Genomic DNA, 15,826 nt, shown 5'->3' on the forward strand with positions numbered 1-15,826 from the left:
TCTTTCATGGCCAGCGTGCGCCACCTTTCTTTCGGGAGTCGACAGTCGGGTTTCGAGCTCTATTATAACACTAGCAACAAGGCCCTGCGCGCCGACGTCAATGCACAACGTGTGCACACATGTTCCCGAGCTGACATCGGATTTCAAAGAAAAAGTGCAGAGGACGCGCGTCCCGCATTTTCTCTCCAAACTTCAAGAAGCGCTGACATCCGACTCGGAGACTAAAGGAGGCCCTTCTGTTGCCAATGGGAGCCAGGGCTGGCTCCGTGTGCTCCGATACGGGACAGGAAATTGTCGGCGCAGATGCAGCAAAGCATCGACTACCGTGGGTTCCGCTGCTAGATTGTCGATTCTTTCGGGCAATATTACTCTCGCAAATAATTCTAGCCTCAACGAAACTTACATAAAGCCTAGTAGATATTCGCAGACTTCCCGGCCTTGAAGCCGTCACAGGCTAGTCGTTAATGGATGCCATTTCCTGTGTATTCCAAGGCGAGTTCACTTGGTCTTACCAGATATAAAGATGATGATGGGGCGGATAAGGCAATGCCACGACCTGATGCAATGAATGACTCACTTTTATTTCATGTGGAAGACTGATTGCCTACAAAGGACTCTGATATTGATAGATTCCACGATGTTCTTGGCACCACAATGAGGTGATATCGTCGTGGAACGGTAATACGTGCAGAAAAGGCAGTAGATATTACTTTCGTGAAGCTTCAGACGCGGTGCAAGAGCGCATGGGTTTGCTCATGCGTGGTCAGATGGGCCGCCATTTCATTTTCGACAAATTGAGACGTCGGCATTAGCAGCCTTCCTGGGTATAAAAGGTCCAGCGCCCCCATAATAGAATAACAGGAAGCACTTTACCGTACTCCAGCTCAAAGCCGGGTGACGTCCACACTATCCAACTCCATGTCAAACCTGTGTAATATCACGATTGACCAGTGCTTTCTAAGAGTGGTTTTGATTTGCAAGTGCCTGAGTTGTACACTCCCAAACCAAAACCACTCTGAGAGAGTATACTACAGTCGACGTACCGGGCTTTGCCGAAATCCGATCGCTGGTGTCCAGAAGAAAACTTAACTGGATAGATCAGACAGCAATTTCTGTGAGACATGTAAGCGGACTGGATAAAGAAGAATACTCACCACTCTACCGGTGTTGTAGGTGTCACTCCTCCAACAGAATTTACAACCGCTAGGGAGTAAAGAGACGAAGAATAGGAAAATCATGCAAAACCTATAAGCACCTTAAGTGTAACACATTGGTTATCGCACCTGAGAATGGTCGGCTAGGACAGACAGGACACAATGAGAAGGTTTTTCCTTACCTAGAACGAACAGACGAATCGGCATACGAACGTCGGTCGTCTCTCGGAATCGGTTTACTGCGCCGGTGGCGCAATACTAACCTTTTTTGCTGTTATAACTCGTTGTAATGGTGCCGGGTCAAGCAGCCCGCCGGAATGTCCCGGCACTAGATGTCCAGCTAAGCGGCTGCGCCGGTTCCTTCCTTCGTTCGATTTTCATTCACCTATACCGTCGAGTTCGTCGTATTCCGCACTTCCTCACTCGCTCCTTTGAAATTATCAGAACCCACCCACCTCTCCCATTATATTCGTTTAATGATCGATTAGTGCACCATAGTTCTTTGAATTTTTCCCCTTCGGGTAGTCGTAGTATTAGCAGAACCCTTCATTGCGTATTGCGTCGAATAACTACTTGTTAAGTCATTGGCATGTTCGAATTTTGTGAGCAGGTTTCCCGCCCTCCCAAGCGGCTCCACCTGCTCGCGTACCGCCCCGAGCTGACGCTCGGCCCAGCCCAACCTATTAGAACATGTCAGCGACACTAGAGCTAGACGAAGCTGGATGACGTGTACGGTATACGAACGTGGATATCTTCTTCGAAATCGGGTTACTGCCAATCGGTGACACAGTGCTAGCCCTTTTCGCTGTTGTTGTAATTCATGAGGTGTGCTGTGAATAACTTAAAATCGGGTGGCTGCGTCGGTGGCGTAATGCAAGTCCCCCTTATTATGACGTGTGCATGCTGTACACATCCTCTATTGAGCACTCTCTCTCCAAGCTCTGAGGAACTCTGACGCGAAGTCCATAACGTATAGTTCCGACCCGGAGACTAAGCGAGGACTTACTAATGCCAAATCGGAGCCATGTACTCCGCTACAGGATAGGACGTCATGGCAAGGGTGCAGCAAAGCATGGATTACCGCATGTTCTGTCACCTGTCGATGGTTTCTAGCAATATTAGAGCCAAATGTCTTTGGACGTGATCTCGCGCACAACTCAACCCCGCCCTGGTAGAAGTTTCAGCCGAATTATGTTCCCAGGTTCCTGGTCTGGGAAACGTCACAGCTCCTAGCGCATCACAATAATGAGTTCACATCGGCCTTGCCAGATATGAAGATGCCGGGGCGGATAAGGCGATAACAAAACCTGACGGAATAGAAGAGTCACTATTGTTTCAATTGGAAGATAGCCTTGCAAAAAATCCTTAGCATTGATAGGTTCTACACGGCTCAGCGTTAAATGCGATATTGTCGTGGAATTGTAACGTGAACAATGGGCAGAAAGAGAATTAGGCACGTTTGTGAACGTTTGAACTATGCACTGATGATCAGGTGGGTAGCCATATATATATTTTCGACAGATTGAGGCGTCGGCACTAGTGGCGCGCCGACCCGACTGCCTGAGTACAAAAGGACCTGCGCCCCATGAGAGAATAGTAATAAAGCAGCATTTCGCTACACACCAGGTAACAAGAATGACGTCCATACAATCCAACTCCAAAGGCGTTGCAGTCATCACTGGATCCGCGCAAGGAATCGGACGTAGCATCGCAATACGCCTTGCAGGAGATGGCTATGACATCGCGATCAACGATTTGGAAAGCAACAAAGAGAATTTGGAGGAAGTCAAGAAGGAAATCATTGCCGAATTCCCGGAGCGCAGAGTGCTAATTGTCCTTGGGAATGTCAGCGTAGAGAGGATGTCAAAGGTCTGGTTGAGAGTACAGTTAAAGAGTTTGGCAGGCTGAATGTTGTGAGTTGTTTACAACTGGTTCAACTTGAACTGCCAGACTCATCTCATCATAGTTTGTTGCAAACGCAGGCATTTGCAAATCAAAACCACTCTTAGAAAGTAAGTTACCGTCGACGTACCGCCGCAACATACTAAAATCCTGCCGCAGCGACATCCGATGACTTTGAGTCTGTGCTTTCAATCAACGTCAAAGGCACCTTCTACAGCTATAAATATGCAGCGCAACAGATGATAGCTCAAGGTGAGGGCGGGGCGAATTATCGGTGCAAGCTCCCTTGCGGGAAAGAAAGGCAAGTGCCGCATATGCGGCTGTTCCTTTGTGTATGTCATGGTGACATATCTTTTTAGGGCATGCTTCACTCAGCGCTTACTGCGCATCCAAGTTTGCTATCCGAGGGCTGACGCAATCCGCAGGTATAGTGCACTTAGTCTCACAAGCATCCGACCCTAGTAACGTTACTTGTAAGCCATTGAACTTGGTCGCAACGGAATTACAGTGAATGCATATGCGCCAGGAACAATTCAAACGGCAATGCGTAAGTTTCGAGAATTGTGCTTTAATATAGGATGGTAACTTTTACCCCGCGTAGTTGATGGGTTGGCTGGATCAACTGATTATAACGACGTTTACGACGAGGTGACCCTTTCCACGAATGTGTATGAGATGCTGATTTTGACATTTTTTGACACTTGAGTTCAAACGGCTGTCATCAGTAGGCGACCTCGGAACTACCCAGGACGTTTCGAGCCTTGTTTCATTTCTGGTAAACCCGGAAGCACGTTTCATCACAGGTGTGTATATGGTATATGGCCCGGGTTTCATAAGCTCGTAACTGATGGATGTATTGCGTTGCTCCGCAGGCCAAACAGTAAGTATTTTCTCACTCGTACTGAGGGACGCAATGTGATATGATCCATGGACAGATAACGATCGACGGAGGTATCTTCTTTGATTGATGGTGGACGTTATTTTCTAAACTGCAAAGATCTTCTCACCCGTACCCACCGCGGGGACGCGGTAGCATCTTTCTTGATCGAAGGGACCTTGGATCGTATGAACATAACTTTTTCTTGTGGTCGTATCTGGGAACATTTCCAATATATAGGCTATATCCGTTGTATTGGCATTGATCGGGTTCATTATGTAACGCATAATCCTCGATGTGCATTCAACGGAGGCGCTCAATACGCTTATCAATAACACGTCCCTCGTGCCACAATATGAATGGTTACTCCAACGAAATTAACGGCGACCACCGTGGAGACGACAATGTCAGGCTTTCCCAAACTCGCGGACGATCTCAGTGAGTGAGTTTGCAGTGAGCTCGTTGACTATGCTACGTGGAAGCTCGAAAAGTCCTAGTCCATTGTCACGAATAGCCTGAGTGAGATGAGTCGAGTTATTGACTTTGAGGAACTTCCTGACCTTAATTTTCATGTCCGCTTTCATAGCCGGGATCGGTAATCTGGCACCCGCAGCTCGGGCACCTTGTGAACCCGCGAATCCAAAATGGAATACCTCAAGGTTATAATGAGTCAAAGCAAATGATTTGCCCGCAAGGCGTTGCCTTTACATCCATGCGTTCAGACGGGCCTTTACAAACTAAGCGATATTATGATAGACTCGAGAGGCTGCAGAGAGTAGATTGAATCTCACACCGCCTGGAAAATCTCCTTGTTCATACATACATCCAATGGAGACAGCACACGAGATGATGTGAGTGCTCGATCAATGTCTTGGCAACTATACCAGGTTAGCCAAGTAATCATGACAGCATGCTGACGCCAAATTTAAAGAGGCTGCGGACTTGGTGTCACGCAATGTTTCGAGTCTCAACTCTTCGAGCCTATCCGTGCCTTGCAATTGCATCTTCGCTAGATAAGATTTTGACGGTTACCCATTCAATTAATTTCCACAAGTCCCGCAGCCCATCGACCCGGTTTGCATGAATCTTAGTCAAACATCCGGATACTGAGGTATGATTTCCTCATTATATTCAAATTTGCAAATACGCACAACGCCAGCATGTTCCTCCTATTTAGTTTGCTCCTTCAGATTGTCGGAATCCACATTTCCTTCACAACCTGCGATGTCTTCTCCCTTCTCTATAGCTGACATAAACTCGCTCATAGCTGAAAATACCGTGTACCCTGAACAAGTGTGGTATACTATCGCCGCATTTCTCTTCGTAGTCGGCTGCTTCCAGTGGGGATTATTCCTTCACTCCAAGTTCGCCAGGCGGGGACACCATGGGTCCGACGAAGAAACGGCTATTACCAATGGCGTCCATCACAAATTTTCTCTTCGTCGGATTCCGCTCGCGATCATAAATTTCTATCGCGTTGTTGCCTTCCGGTGGACTCTAGAAATAGGACAATCCTATACCCTCAACATGGCAGAGGTTTTCGTGACCGTGGCATACATCGCCCTTTTGTTGATCTATGCCTTCATTAACTGTAAGCTCACAGGATTGTATGCGGTCCTACTCACACCACACTAACCACCAATCACGCAGCAACCTCAGCCGAGGGTCAGAAGCTTGATATCGTCTACTGGAGCAACCGCATAGGCATACTGGCGTCCAGTCAGTTTCCCATTGTCACAGCTCTTGGCACAAAGAACAATATCGTGTCTTGTAAGTGGAAATGTTACGAATCCGGCGTGTCGCTGAGTTTTTCGCATCAGTGGTCACAGGCATCAGCTACGATAGGGTATGGCCCTTAATTACTCTCCACGGAACACTTACTCATGGACTCCGGATATGAAGCTCAATTATATTCATCGAATGATGGCTAGGACATGCTTCATGCTACTTTGGGTGCATGCGGCGGGCGAAATAGTATCCACTCCCTCGTACGTACCTCCAGTTCACGCTTGCGCCTTTCTAATCGAGTTCACCGAAAGCTTCGGGGAGACTTTGTCCGAGGACTGGCTCCGGGCCGGTATCACCGCCATGGTTGCCTTCTCTATTCTGATCTTAGTATCACTACGTCCCGTTCGTAATGAGGTGTACGAGGTCTTTTTCTACGTTCACTTCCTTGGCGTCCTGTGAGTTTAGGACTTCTACTCGCTTGCAACTGTTTTTGACAGACAGAACCCAGGATATTTCTGGTGGGAGGATATTACCACACCCAAGGTGCTCAGTAAGTGCAAATCGATACAGACAGCCTCATTTCTGACTGGCGGCGATTAGCGGGTCGTACTGGATATGGCCGTCATTTGTGGTCTGGGCTTTCGATCGCTTCGTCCGGGCGGTTCGGCTTGTTGTATTCAATCACTCTTACTTTGGCTTCAAGTCAGGAACTGGGACAATGGATGCAGAGACAGAACTGCTTTCTGAAAATGTCATTCGATTGCGTTTACGTCAACCCTCGCATTTCCACTGGTCCCCAGGACAAACAGCATATCTAATCATGCCCACGGTTTCGACACTGCCATTCGAAGCGCACCCTTTTACTATTGCGAGTTTCGATTCTAGTCTGCTGTCAACCGTATCAGCGGAGGATCAATCCAGCGATGAGGTTATGGGATCTAGCGTTCCATTCTGGAAGGAGCTAGTATTTTTTATCAACGTGCAAGAAGGGTTTACGAAAAAACTAAAGGAGGTAGCTGCTAAGAAGGAAACTGTCAAGGTTTTTGTAGATGGTCCTTATGGCCCATCTCCTGACCTCGGTTCTTACGACACCTCTGTATTGGTGGCAGGTCGGTCGTGCATTGTCTCGTAATCACTCAGTACTGATCGAATTCAGGGGGGTCGGGTGTTTCATATACCCTCCCTGTCTTGCTCAACATTATCGAGTATGTGCCTTCATTTGATTTTTATCATTGATTTTCATTCTTGTTATAGACGCGTACGCAAGGGAAAAAGCTCTTGCACACGCGTAGTGTTCATTTGGTCAATTCGCGGGGCTGGTGCGTAGATTTATAACAATCCGCAGTCTCTTCTATGAAGTAACGTCACACATTGCAGAGTCTGTCCAATGGATTGAAGAAGCACTTATCAAGGCTGTTCAGCTTGCTCCGCCTTCTTTGACAGTCTCTATTCGCATCTTTATCACCGCTTCTTCAAGTTCACCCACGACGCAACCTAACTCGTCCAGGGAGGACACTTCCAGCGTTTCAAGTTCAGCTGAGAAGAAAGACAGTCCCGTACACGTGATAATCAGGAAACATTCCTTATCTCTGTCATTCATGTCGCTGCGCGGCGTTAGGATGGAAAACGGAAGACCGAATATAGATGCACTGCTCAAAGAAGAGGTCGGTCTGACCTCGGGGAGGATGTCGGTGAGCGGTAAGTACTCATTACGCCGGCCTCCAAGAACGTGCAACTTACGGGTGCGATATTAGTTTGCGGATCGCAGGCCATAGCACGCTCTGTCCGTCATGCACTTCGCTTCCCTGTCTCCGGGCCCTCCAGTATCCTCAGCGGTGGACCGAGCGTAACACTGCACGTCGAATCGTTCGGATACGCCTGATAGTCCCCTTTTCTTATTCGCTTTATGTATGGCCTATGTTACTGTGTAATCAGGGTTCCTCGCGATTTGTTGCTGTAACTTGTAGACTCGTCGCCGGTCGGCTGCCAACAAAAAGTTTAATGATAAAAACTTCTGACTTGGTCCGATCACGCCACCCATCAGCGCTCAGCGCTCAACACTTTTGATCGCAAGGACCCGATACTAATATTGGGGAGGGATCGAAGTACCCGATCAAAAAAATTCGCCAAGTTACAAAGATCATAGTCACCATCACGTTCGGACTCGAACCAGGGCACATCGGCGAGAAGCACCAAATGGTTGGTCATATGCATTGCTGCGGTTTCAGTCTACATATCTGAAAAAGTTAGCCAAATACGTATACTGAGGATAGGGTCGACAATGTCATTGAAAACGTGCGACGACATGCACTGACAGGAAGATTTAAAATGCTATCAGTACTTGTTGATCAAACTATACAGGTCCCCGTTCTCGTTAGTCAGCGTCACACGTGACATCCACAGATAAAGAGGCAACATCGTCATGCGTAAGGCTCCAACTGTTCAGTTCATGTCTACGATTTTCGAGTAAATAGACATAAACAGTAGGTAAACGTATACTAAACAGTTTTAAACAGTTTATAGACCACGAAAACTTTGAGCGTCTACTTTTGAAATCAAAGAGGCCTTGCCGGATCCATAGTTTCGCGCACATCGACTGTGTCACTGTGGCTGCCTGCCGCAAGGGAAGACCACTGGTCAGTACCATCAGGAAAATCACAAATATCTTTTTTGGCTTTGCGCCACTTAATCACGCTTCATCAGACCTGGGATTTCGACGAAGTTTGCAATGTGCCCAAAATAAGCTACAAGTCATGAAAATCTGAATTTCACTAAGGTGTGCCAAGCATCAAAAGACAGAAAAGATGGACAAGCCAAAAAATCATATTCAAGTGATTCCAAGGGTCATCAACATGGGTGGTAAAACTCGAATGTGGGCTACTATGAAGCAATTTCAAAAGTGTGATGGTCAACATATTTGTTAACATAGAAAGCATGAAAACTATCATAAGAAACATGGAGATTGACTTTGGGGGAAAGAAAATGACGGCCAAACATTGGAATGAGGTGAGCAGCATGATAGATTGTGTCCACATGTATGATACTATGTATAGGTGTGCGGTTGGCACTGTAGGCTGGATGAACCATCCACATCCCAGTAGCTAGGTCAGGTGCATCTCCAATGATGTCAAACCAGCGCATGAGGGCACATGGATAGGCTTCCCCACCATAGTTGAATGAGAAGAAGGCATGAACCCTGGTGACTTCGAGTCCTTGGATGCCATCTGTACTGGTTCCTGTGTTGACAAAAATGCAGTCATTGTGGGGAGCTTCATTCCGCCACAAAGGGCAAGCATGAATATGCTCGACTTGCATCTCTCCAACTCCACTAAGGTCACTTGGTGCATAGAACCTTGAAGATGCAGAGTTAAAGACCAATATTTTACCTTCATATCTAGGACAGCCAGCAAGAGGAACTTCCAATGGGTCTCTGTTGTCGTCTGGCCTGCGGGTCTGCTCAAAAAGAAAGCGGCGAATCAAATCAGGAAAATGAGCGAGGTTCAATTCTGCAGCGAGAGCCAACACATTGCGGGCACACTTTCGTTCTGCCCCATGTAAAGTTGTATTAGACCACATTTGGAGATGATAAGAGGATACCTACAAACTGTTCGCGCTAGTTGGGTATGCACCTGTAAAACGGTTGGTCCATGGTCTACTGCTACTGGCACTTCATCAGCAACACTACTGGGCAAGGGATGGACTTTGACATTGGGGTTGTCATTACTATCTGTGTCCATGAGGCCTGACATTGGTATGAATTAGCATTGGGCATGCCAACAGCAATTGATTTGAGAACTTACCAAGCACATCAAGTTCTGCTGCAAGACAGGTACTGTCTAACATCCTGCAATTGGCAAAGTCAGCACGCACAGCAGCCAGCTTATCAAGACGCTGATTAGTGACAAGCATCTGTCCAAGCACTTTGTATTTGCTTGAACGCCTCCACGGTTCTTTGATGGCCTTGATATGCTTACTCTTGGTGATAGATGAGCAGAGTCCATTGGGAGCACCGAATTGTCGAATAAGATAGGCGTAATGGACAAGGGAGTGTTGCCGTGGCAGTGAGAACGTATCAACAACACCAGTAGTTTTAAAAATCTTGCGGTATCAATGAAAACAAGAGAGTGCATCTCGAATCTTGTCCAGAGTGTTATCAGTGATGGTGTTCCGATGCACAAGGTAGCAGAATTCGAGGAACACATGAAACATACGAACAACATCCTGTGGTACGTGACCCTCGATGGCAGCCAAGTAAACCTAAGTAGAAATGGTGTTAGTGAAATTGATTTGAAACAGGAAAGATTTACCTTCATGAGGGCTTTGGAGTCGTCCCCCATCCATTGCTTGAAGCTGCGCCCTTGTGGAAAGCAATGCAGGCCAAAAAATGAGGCAACAGTTGCTATTCTAAAGTGAGAAAATAAGCAATCAACTCAGAAGAAATGTTAAATGACCCACCTGTGGTCAATGTCATCTAAAATGCGAAGGGTTTCGCGTTTTCCATGTGTCAACATGAGATAGTCTTCCACCCAGACCACAAGGTGATCCTTGAAGGTGCCCTTGATGATTTGATGCAAGATATCGGGTGCAATCAGCTGGTGAATATCGGCTTGTGGAAAGTTGTTTGTGAATGGCTGAAGAAGAAAGTTAGCGAAGCAGACTGAAAATTGAAAGACATACAATCAGATCACTGATTACTCCAAACTTGTCCCACAGCTCTCCTAATGTACCAGTTTCAACGAGGGCTTCAGTATAGTAGTGGGATTCAAAGCTGGTCTTGAAACTTCCCTGAAAGCGTTAACAAACATGCAAACTTTTTGGAATTCCGGCAGCAGGCATCGGAGTCTGAAATCAAAACTTCATGCTACACATGAACGATGCCCCTAATATGCCCATCCGCTGTAAGACGTTCAGCACGCCTCCAACAGCTTTCTCAAATATCTGCTGGTCTGGATATGAGCCAGTTCCAACCACCACCGCAACCACCACAACCACCGCAACCACCGCAACCTTCACATGGCAGGGGGAGGGCTAGGGCTAGGGCAAGGGCAAGGGGTACCACTATTGTGACTTGTGGGAAGGGAGGAGGAGGAGGAGGAGGAGGAGGAGGTACTGACCATCCAGACCCCCCCCCCCAATATCAACATGCAGCAGATCTGAATGATGGAGATGCCACTCCGACTCCTGGGGATGATACCAACTTTGCCCCTTCCAAGATCAGATGGGAAACTGTCAACCATGATCGCACTACCCCTCTTGTATCCTGGCTTGCTGTACATTCACCCGACTGTTGCATACTCTTCTCCGACAACAAAAAGCAACACGACATGACGATCAGCACTGATCGTCCTTCTGGCAGGAGTAAAGCCGAAATCCACCTTGTAATCGCCAAACATATCTTTGCCAATGACCCGGTATATGGGCCCCAGTATGCTGTAGAAGAGAATAGGCCAAAGTTTGGACAAGCTGTTGCCAATCGCCTCGCATAGTATGTACTTTGTTCCCATCTCGTCTGTACATACTAATGACAAAATCTCAGTCTCAGGGGGAAGTATAAGGCTGCAATTGCTCAGTTTGGGATGACTGGCACTGGCGTCAACCCTCTCGACCCTCAGGCAAGTAAATCTCCGAGGTAAGTTTTGTTTCAAATTATTTAAATTATCTTATCAAACTAGAAAAATCACAGTGCAAGTAGCATCTGAATTTCCGTGGTTCAAAGACCTTGATGCGTTGTGGAAGGACAACCCTGCCTTTTCTCCGAAGACCTTCTCCTCTGTTCCTGGCAAAGATCGTGCTGGTGGCCTCCACATGCTCACCCAACCTAAAACCAAACCGATTGCCTCTAGCTCTGTGGTACGCTCACAACCAAAGGGGAAAGAGAGGGCTTTAGATTTTGATCCTGATGACATTGTGGATGATGACGCTCCTCGCGCTACCACCTCTAACATATGCAACCCACCTGCTGACAGCGCCCCACCTGCCACCTTTACTGAGGCCTATGACCCTGCTCATGACGACTATGACCCTACGTATAATGACTACGACCCTGTGCCTGAAGAGTTGGACTACATAATGGGTGAGGGAAATTGGGATGGTGGCGCTGAGGACTTGGAGATGGAGGAAGATAACTATGGGGATCAGAGCGATACTCGGCGGTGTCTAAGCAGCAAACACCCATACCAAACGTCCCCCTCACTCCCCCCTACCTTCAAGCCATTAAATCATGCCTCTGAGTATGATTGCCGTGAAGCAGCTTTCACTGGCAAGTCTCATGTCAGTTGTGCCATGAATTGTGGCCCCCCTTGTGCAAAAAAGCCAGCATCTATGGCATCCTCATCATCCAATACCCCCAGCTCATCTGCACAGACGTTCTCTTCATCGTCCCATGTAGACTCACAGCCCTCATGCTGACAAACTCAGCACAAGCACAACCTTTCAGGGCGCGTTCAATCGGGAACATCAGATGTGCTTGACCAGGTGGGGTCTCTCACTGATGATATGAGTTACATCTACTCTGCAAAGGCAGCTTCCTCTGAGTATAAAATCACCAAAGTCAATGCTCTCCGCCAAGAGCGCGAGCTCCAATTCCAACGAGACCAGGGTGCAATAGAGCGTGATGAAGCTGCTTCAGTGCACGCACAGTCACAGGAGGCAAAGGCACTTGAGCTTCGTCTTCTTGAAGCACAGGCCAAAGTTCAGTCTGAGAAGGTGGCTGCCCTTCGCCTTGAAATTGAGTTGATCAACCTGAAAGAAGCGTCTTCATCAAAGGGGGGTTCCTCATCCACTTAATTCATAATACATTTGTCTTTCATTCGTGTCACGTTGATATGCGCATTCCTAATCTCATTGTTGTATGTCCATGCTTTACATGTTGTATATGTCCCTACTGTTACCTGTTGTGCCTTGTCTGCTCCTGCTCTGCCTGCCTCCGCCTCTCAAGTGTGACAAGCAAGTGGTCCATCAACTGACTGTGAGATGCCTGTCCAGGAGTTCCTGCATATGTCGTACCACCGGCTCCGTCCTCGCCAACATCCTCCTCCTCCTGCTCCTCTACAGACCCATCTGCCTCCTGGCCCAATCTGTAGTGTCGATGCGACGCCGTTCCTCAAACCGGATGACCATATTGTGGAGGATCAAGCAGCACATGATCCAGTATGAAGTGTACTCGAGGTGCTTCTCGGTCTGTATCGGATGTCGAAGCTCGCGGAGGGACTGAAAACGGCCTTTGAGCGCCGCAAAGGCATGCTCGATACAAACATGGACCTAAGTCCAAAAATTAGTAAGTACATGCAATGAAAAAAATAATACACGTACTGTAGACAGATTAAAGTTGAATTTTTTTTGCTCCCACTTCAGTGCACCATTGCACGGCTTCTTGAATGGCACGATGCACCAGGTCTCCAAAGGGTAAGCGCTATTGGCCCAGATCCAGTGCTCATCTCCAAGGAGCATCTCATGCTCTTGAAAAACACGCATCGAGTGGAAAGCATATGCGTCGTGTGCGCTACTGACGTGGCCAATTGAATAATCCACTATAAGGAGGTTATGAGGCATTACCACTACCTATAAGAGGTCTATCAGTTGAAATCTGAGAAGAAAAACGACATACCTGGCAATTGAGGGAGAAATCAGACTTGCGGTTGTAAAACATGTCTCCGAAGAGCCCCGGCTTATAGCAGAGGTTGACCATAGAGCCATCTGTAGCAAAGATACTGTTACGCCATTGTGGGCAGATCTTCGAGACATAGTCTCGGGCACGAGCAGCGTCATTTGAAGTGAGACTTGGGAAGAAGATGAATTCATCATGATGCTCGAGTAGAGCGATCATGACACGATTGGTGCAGTTAGTGACTGATCCGACGCTAACACCCCGCTCATTGGCAGACATATTCGTTAGCTATCGCGTTGCCATAGTGACCTGCACGATTTAGAAATATTGCAAGCTGTAAGGCGATGGGAAGCTGACGGTTGTTTGAGTAGTTTTGGAAAATGGGACTATCACTGATATAGTCAAGGATGTCATCGAAAACGTCAGGGTATACACGCAATTTCTGGTGAAAGAGATCTGGGTGATGGGCAGCAAAATGAGGTAAGAGCTGAATCTGCGGCGCATGCATGGGGGGCTTGTCAGGGCGATGGAGGACTCGTGCTCTCTCTATTTCATCATGAAGTGCTACAATATCTCCCAAAAGGCGCAGAAAGTGTAGATCAATATCAGAGGAGTCGGTACTTGAGTTAGTTGAACCGTCAGACATATCTGATAGAGGAGATATTGGGGATATAATCATAGGACTTAGGATTGAGCTATCGGAGCCGGATGATTCAGAATCTTCTGTATTACGTCTAGCATGCTCTATACAAGCCAATGCAACTTGCAGCGAAGCAGCGTCTAGCTGGTGTAAGAGGTCTTGATGCACGGATGTTCAAGGCATTGCGTCTAACCCTAACCCCTAATCGTCGACTTGTATGCGTGGCTAAGGTAATCGAGCGGAGTTTAAATTCACACTTTGAAAATTTTCGCAATTCTTTCAAACACGTTTCAACACGCTTTCAGCGTGTTTCTTGAATATTCAAAATTTTACTTTGAATCCCACTAGTCATGGGCATCAGTTGAGTGCATCTGTATTGAGGTCTTCACAAGATGCACAACATCTATAAAAGAATTGAGTCCTAGCACACACAAATGACACAAAAGGAAGTTACCTCGCACACCAACCGCGTACTATGCACGCAAGGAGTACTTGTTCTTCATAATCAGCAATGTATGGCCCCAAGCCACAAATCACCCGCCAAAAATGCCCATTGCCAAACTTAGCAACCTCTGGCTTCATCATGCTTGGCCTAAGAGTTTTGAGTATTCTGGAGAGTGATGAATGAAACAACTGGCACTGGAATTTGTGAAACTTCGCATCTGCGGCATGTTCCTTTGTTACTAGATAGTTGAACTGTATATGAGCATGTTGTGATAGGTCAGAAAAAAAACCTTACTTTTAGGCATTGTGAGGAACCCAATGACAGCGACCGCATCTTGATGCACACGTCGGACATTGTTGTGCACATTTCCTATGGAGAGATAGAGGGGATAGTACTCATTATTTCCCATTGCAACCAAAACTGTCATTTTGTCACTCCCAAGGATGACAGGCACAAAAGTTGAGCCATGCATCTCTGGGTCTCCAGCAATGATGTCCTGTAAGAGGTGATGTTAGTGTCTTGTATGAAGGGACCGGAGAATTTCGGTAGTTCTAGCGTGATCAAAGTAAAATACTCACTGCCTGGTCCAAAGCCCAATCAGCAGACATGAAATCCTGAAACTGGCACTCATCTCCATTGGTAGAATACTTGCGATAGGGCTGATAATCCATTTCAGCAGAGTATGAGGGGTTTGCCAACATTCTGCGAACAACTTCCCGAGGATCTCGGTACTAAACATCATATTTTCCATCCATCCAGGATGGGTAGCTTCCGTCAGGTTTCACACCCGAGTAGGCACAAGAGAAGCCCTGCCACTTTACCTCCCGTAAAATAATTGAATTGATGGTAGTGTAAAGGTTGTGATGATCTGCAAATGGTGGTGAATCACCATATTTGAGGAGTGTGGCCCCCCAAAAGTTGAAAAGACGGTCCGCATGACTAGCTGGCATCTGATTTTGAATATATAGAAGCTCGGTGGTTTTGAATTCGATGCGGTGTGACAATCATACCAGCGCTGGGTGCATATGAGTGTCATAGGCATATTCTGCCTTGCCTAAAGGAAAAGAGTAAGGCGCTAGTCACCAGCACTATCATTCCCAAGCTATCCGCTTTGGAACCGCTTTTCTCCCATAGCACGCTGCCCAGTCCAACACCTAGGTATTCCGTCCTCCCATGTCTTGCCTATGTCCACCTACCTCTGCTGGTGCATTATTTTTACTTAAATGTTGCTACTCATCAGTCACAGGTCTTATTACATGTATCCTCGTGTTCCGCAGCACTGCATGTTTTATTACCTGCTGCTACATCGTGCCCTCGCCAGAGTCGCTACTATACTCGCCTACGCAATTCCAAACCCTTACACAGTATGATAAAATGGACCTGTCGCACATACAGTACAGTACTTCCCTTCCCCGGACCTTTGCTGGTGTCGGAGTCACTTTAGTCGCTATATCCTAGTCTTGGTGCAATCGAT

At 47.1% G+C, this 15,826-nt stretch overlaps 4 protein-coding genes across 4 annotated transcripts; 2 read left to right on the top strand and 2 right to left on the bottom strand.

Moving 5' to 3' along the window:
• Positions 1–2,789: 2,789 nt before the first annotated feature.
• DFJ58DRAFT_724378 (uncharacterized protein) lies at positions 2,790–4,024 on the top strand (the record flags this gene model as incomplete). The annotated part of the gene is made up of 9 exons (XM_041385103.1): positions 2,790–3,023; positions 3,121–3,166; positions 3,216–3,308; positions 3,416–3,481; positions 3,535–3,603; positions 3,658–3,704; positions 3,763–3,859; positions 3,929–3,936; positions 3,992–4,024. 9 exons carry the CDS (start codon positions 2,790–2,792, stop codon positions 4,022–4,024), a joined length of 693 nt encoding a protein of 230 aa, XP_041247424.1.
• A 1,133-nt stretch (positions 4,025–5,157) lies between these two features.
• Positions 5,158–7,543, top strand: DFJ58DRAFT_724379 (ferric reductase NAD binding domain-containing protein; the record flags this gene model as incomplete). Its single annotated transcript, XM_041385104.1, has 11 exons — positions 5,158–5,524; positions 5,584–5,703; positions 5,754–5,779; positions 5,836–5,921; positions 5,973–6,116; positions 6,170–6,211; positions 6,262–6,770; positions 6,818–6,866; positions 6,916–6,980; positions 7,039–7,359; positions 7,416–7,543. The coding sequence occupies 11 exons, from the start codon at positions 5,158–5,160 to the stop codon at positions 7,541–7,543; spliced, it is 1,857 nt and encodes a 618-aa protein (XP_041247425.1).
• A 1,219-nt stretch (positions 7,544–8,762) lies between these two features.
• DFJ58DRAFT_838602 (uncharacterized protein) lies at positions 8,763–10,497 on the bottom strand (the record flags this gene model as incomplete). The annotated part of the gene is made up of 9 exons (XM_041392465.1): positions 8,763–9,013; positions 9,048–9,114; positions 9,291–9,403; positions 9,462–9,759; positions 9,877–9,918; positions 9,969–10,065; positions 10,117–10,292; positions 10,339–10,403; positions 10,473–10,497. The coding sequence occupies 9 exons, from the start codon at positions 10,495–10,497 to the stop codon at positions 8,763–8,765; spliced, it is 1,134 nt and encodes a 377-aa protein (XP_041247426.1).
• Positions 10,498–14,264: 3,767 nt separating this feature from the next.
• DFJ58DRAFT_724383 (uncharacterized protein) lies at positions 14,265–15,053 on the bottom strand (the record flags this gene model as incomplete). The annotated part of the gene is made up of 5 exons (XM_041385105.1): positions 14,265–14,310; positions 14,362–14,499; positions 14,548–14,590; positions 14,647–14,848; positions 14,931–15,053. The coding sequence occupies 5 exons, from the start codon at positions 15,051–15,053 to the stop codon at positions 14,265–14,267; spliced, it is 552 nt and encodes a 183-aa protein (XP_041247427.1).
• Between the last annotated feature and the right edge of the window lie 773 nt (positions 15,054–15,826).

This window comes from Suillus subalutaceus (genome assembly GCF_016647625.1).
Source record: "Suillus subalutaceus strain FC151 chromosome Unknown DFJ58scaffold_19, whole genome shotgun sequence".
Taxonomy (NCBI): Eukaryota; Fungi; Basidiomycota; class Agaricomycetes; order Boletales; family Suillaceae; genus Suillus; species Suillus subalutaceus.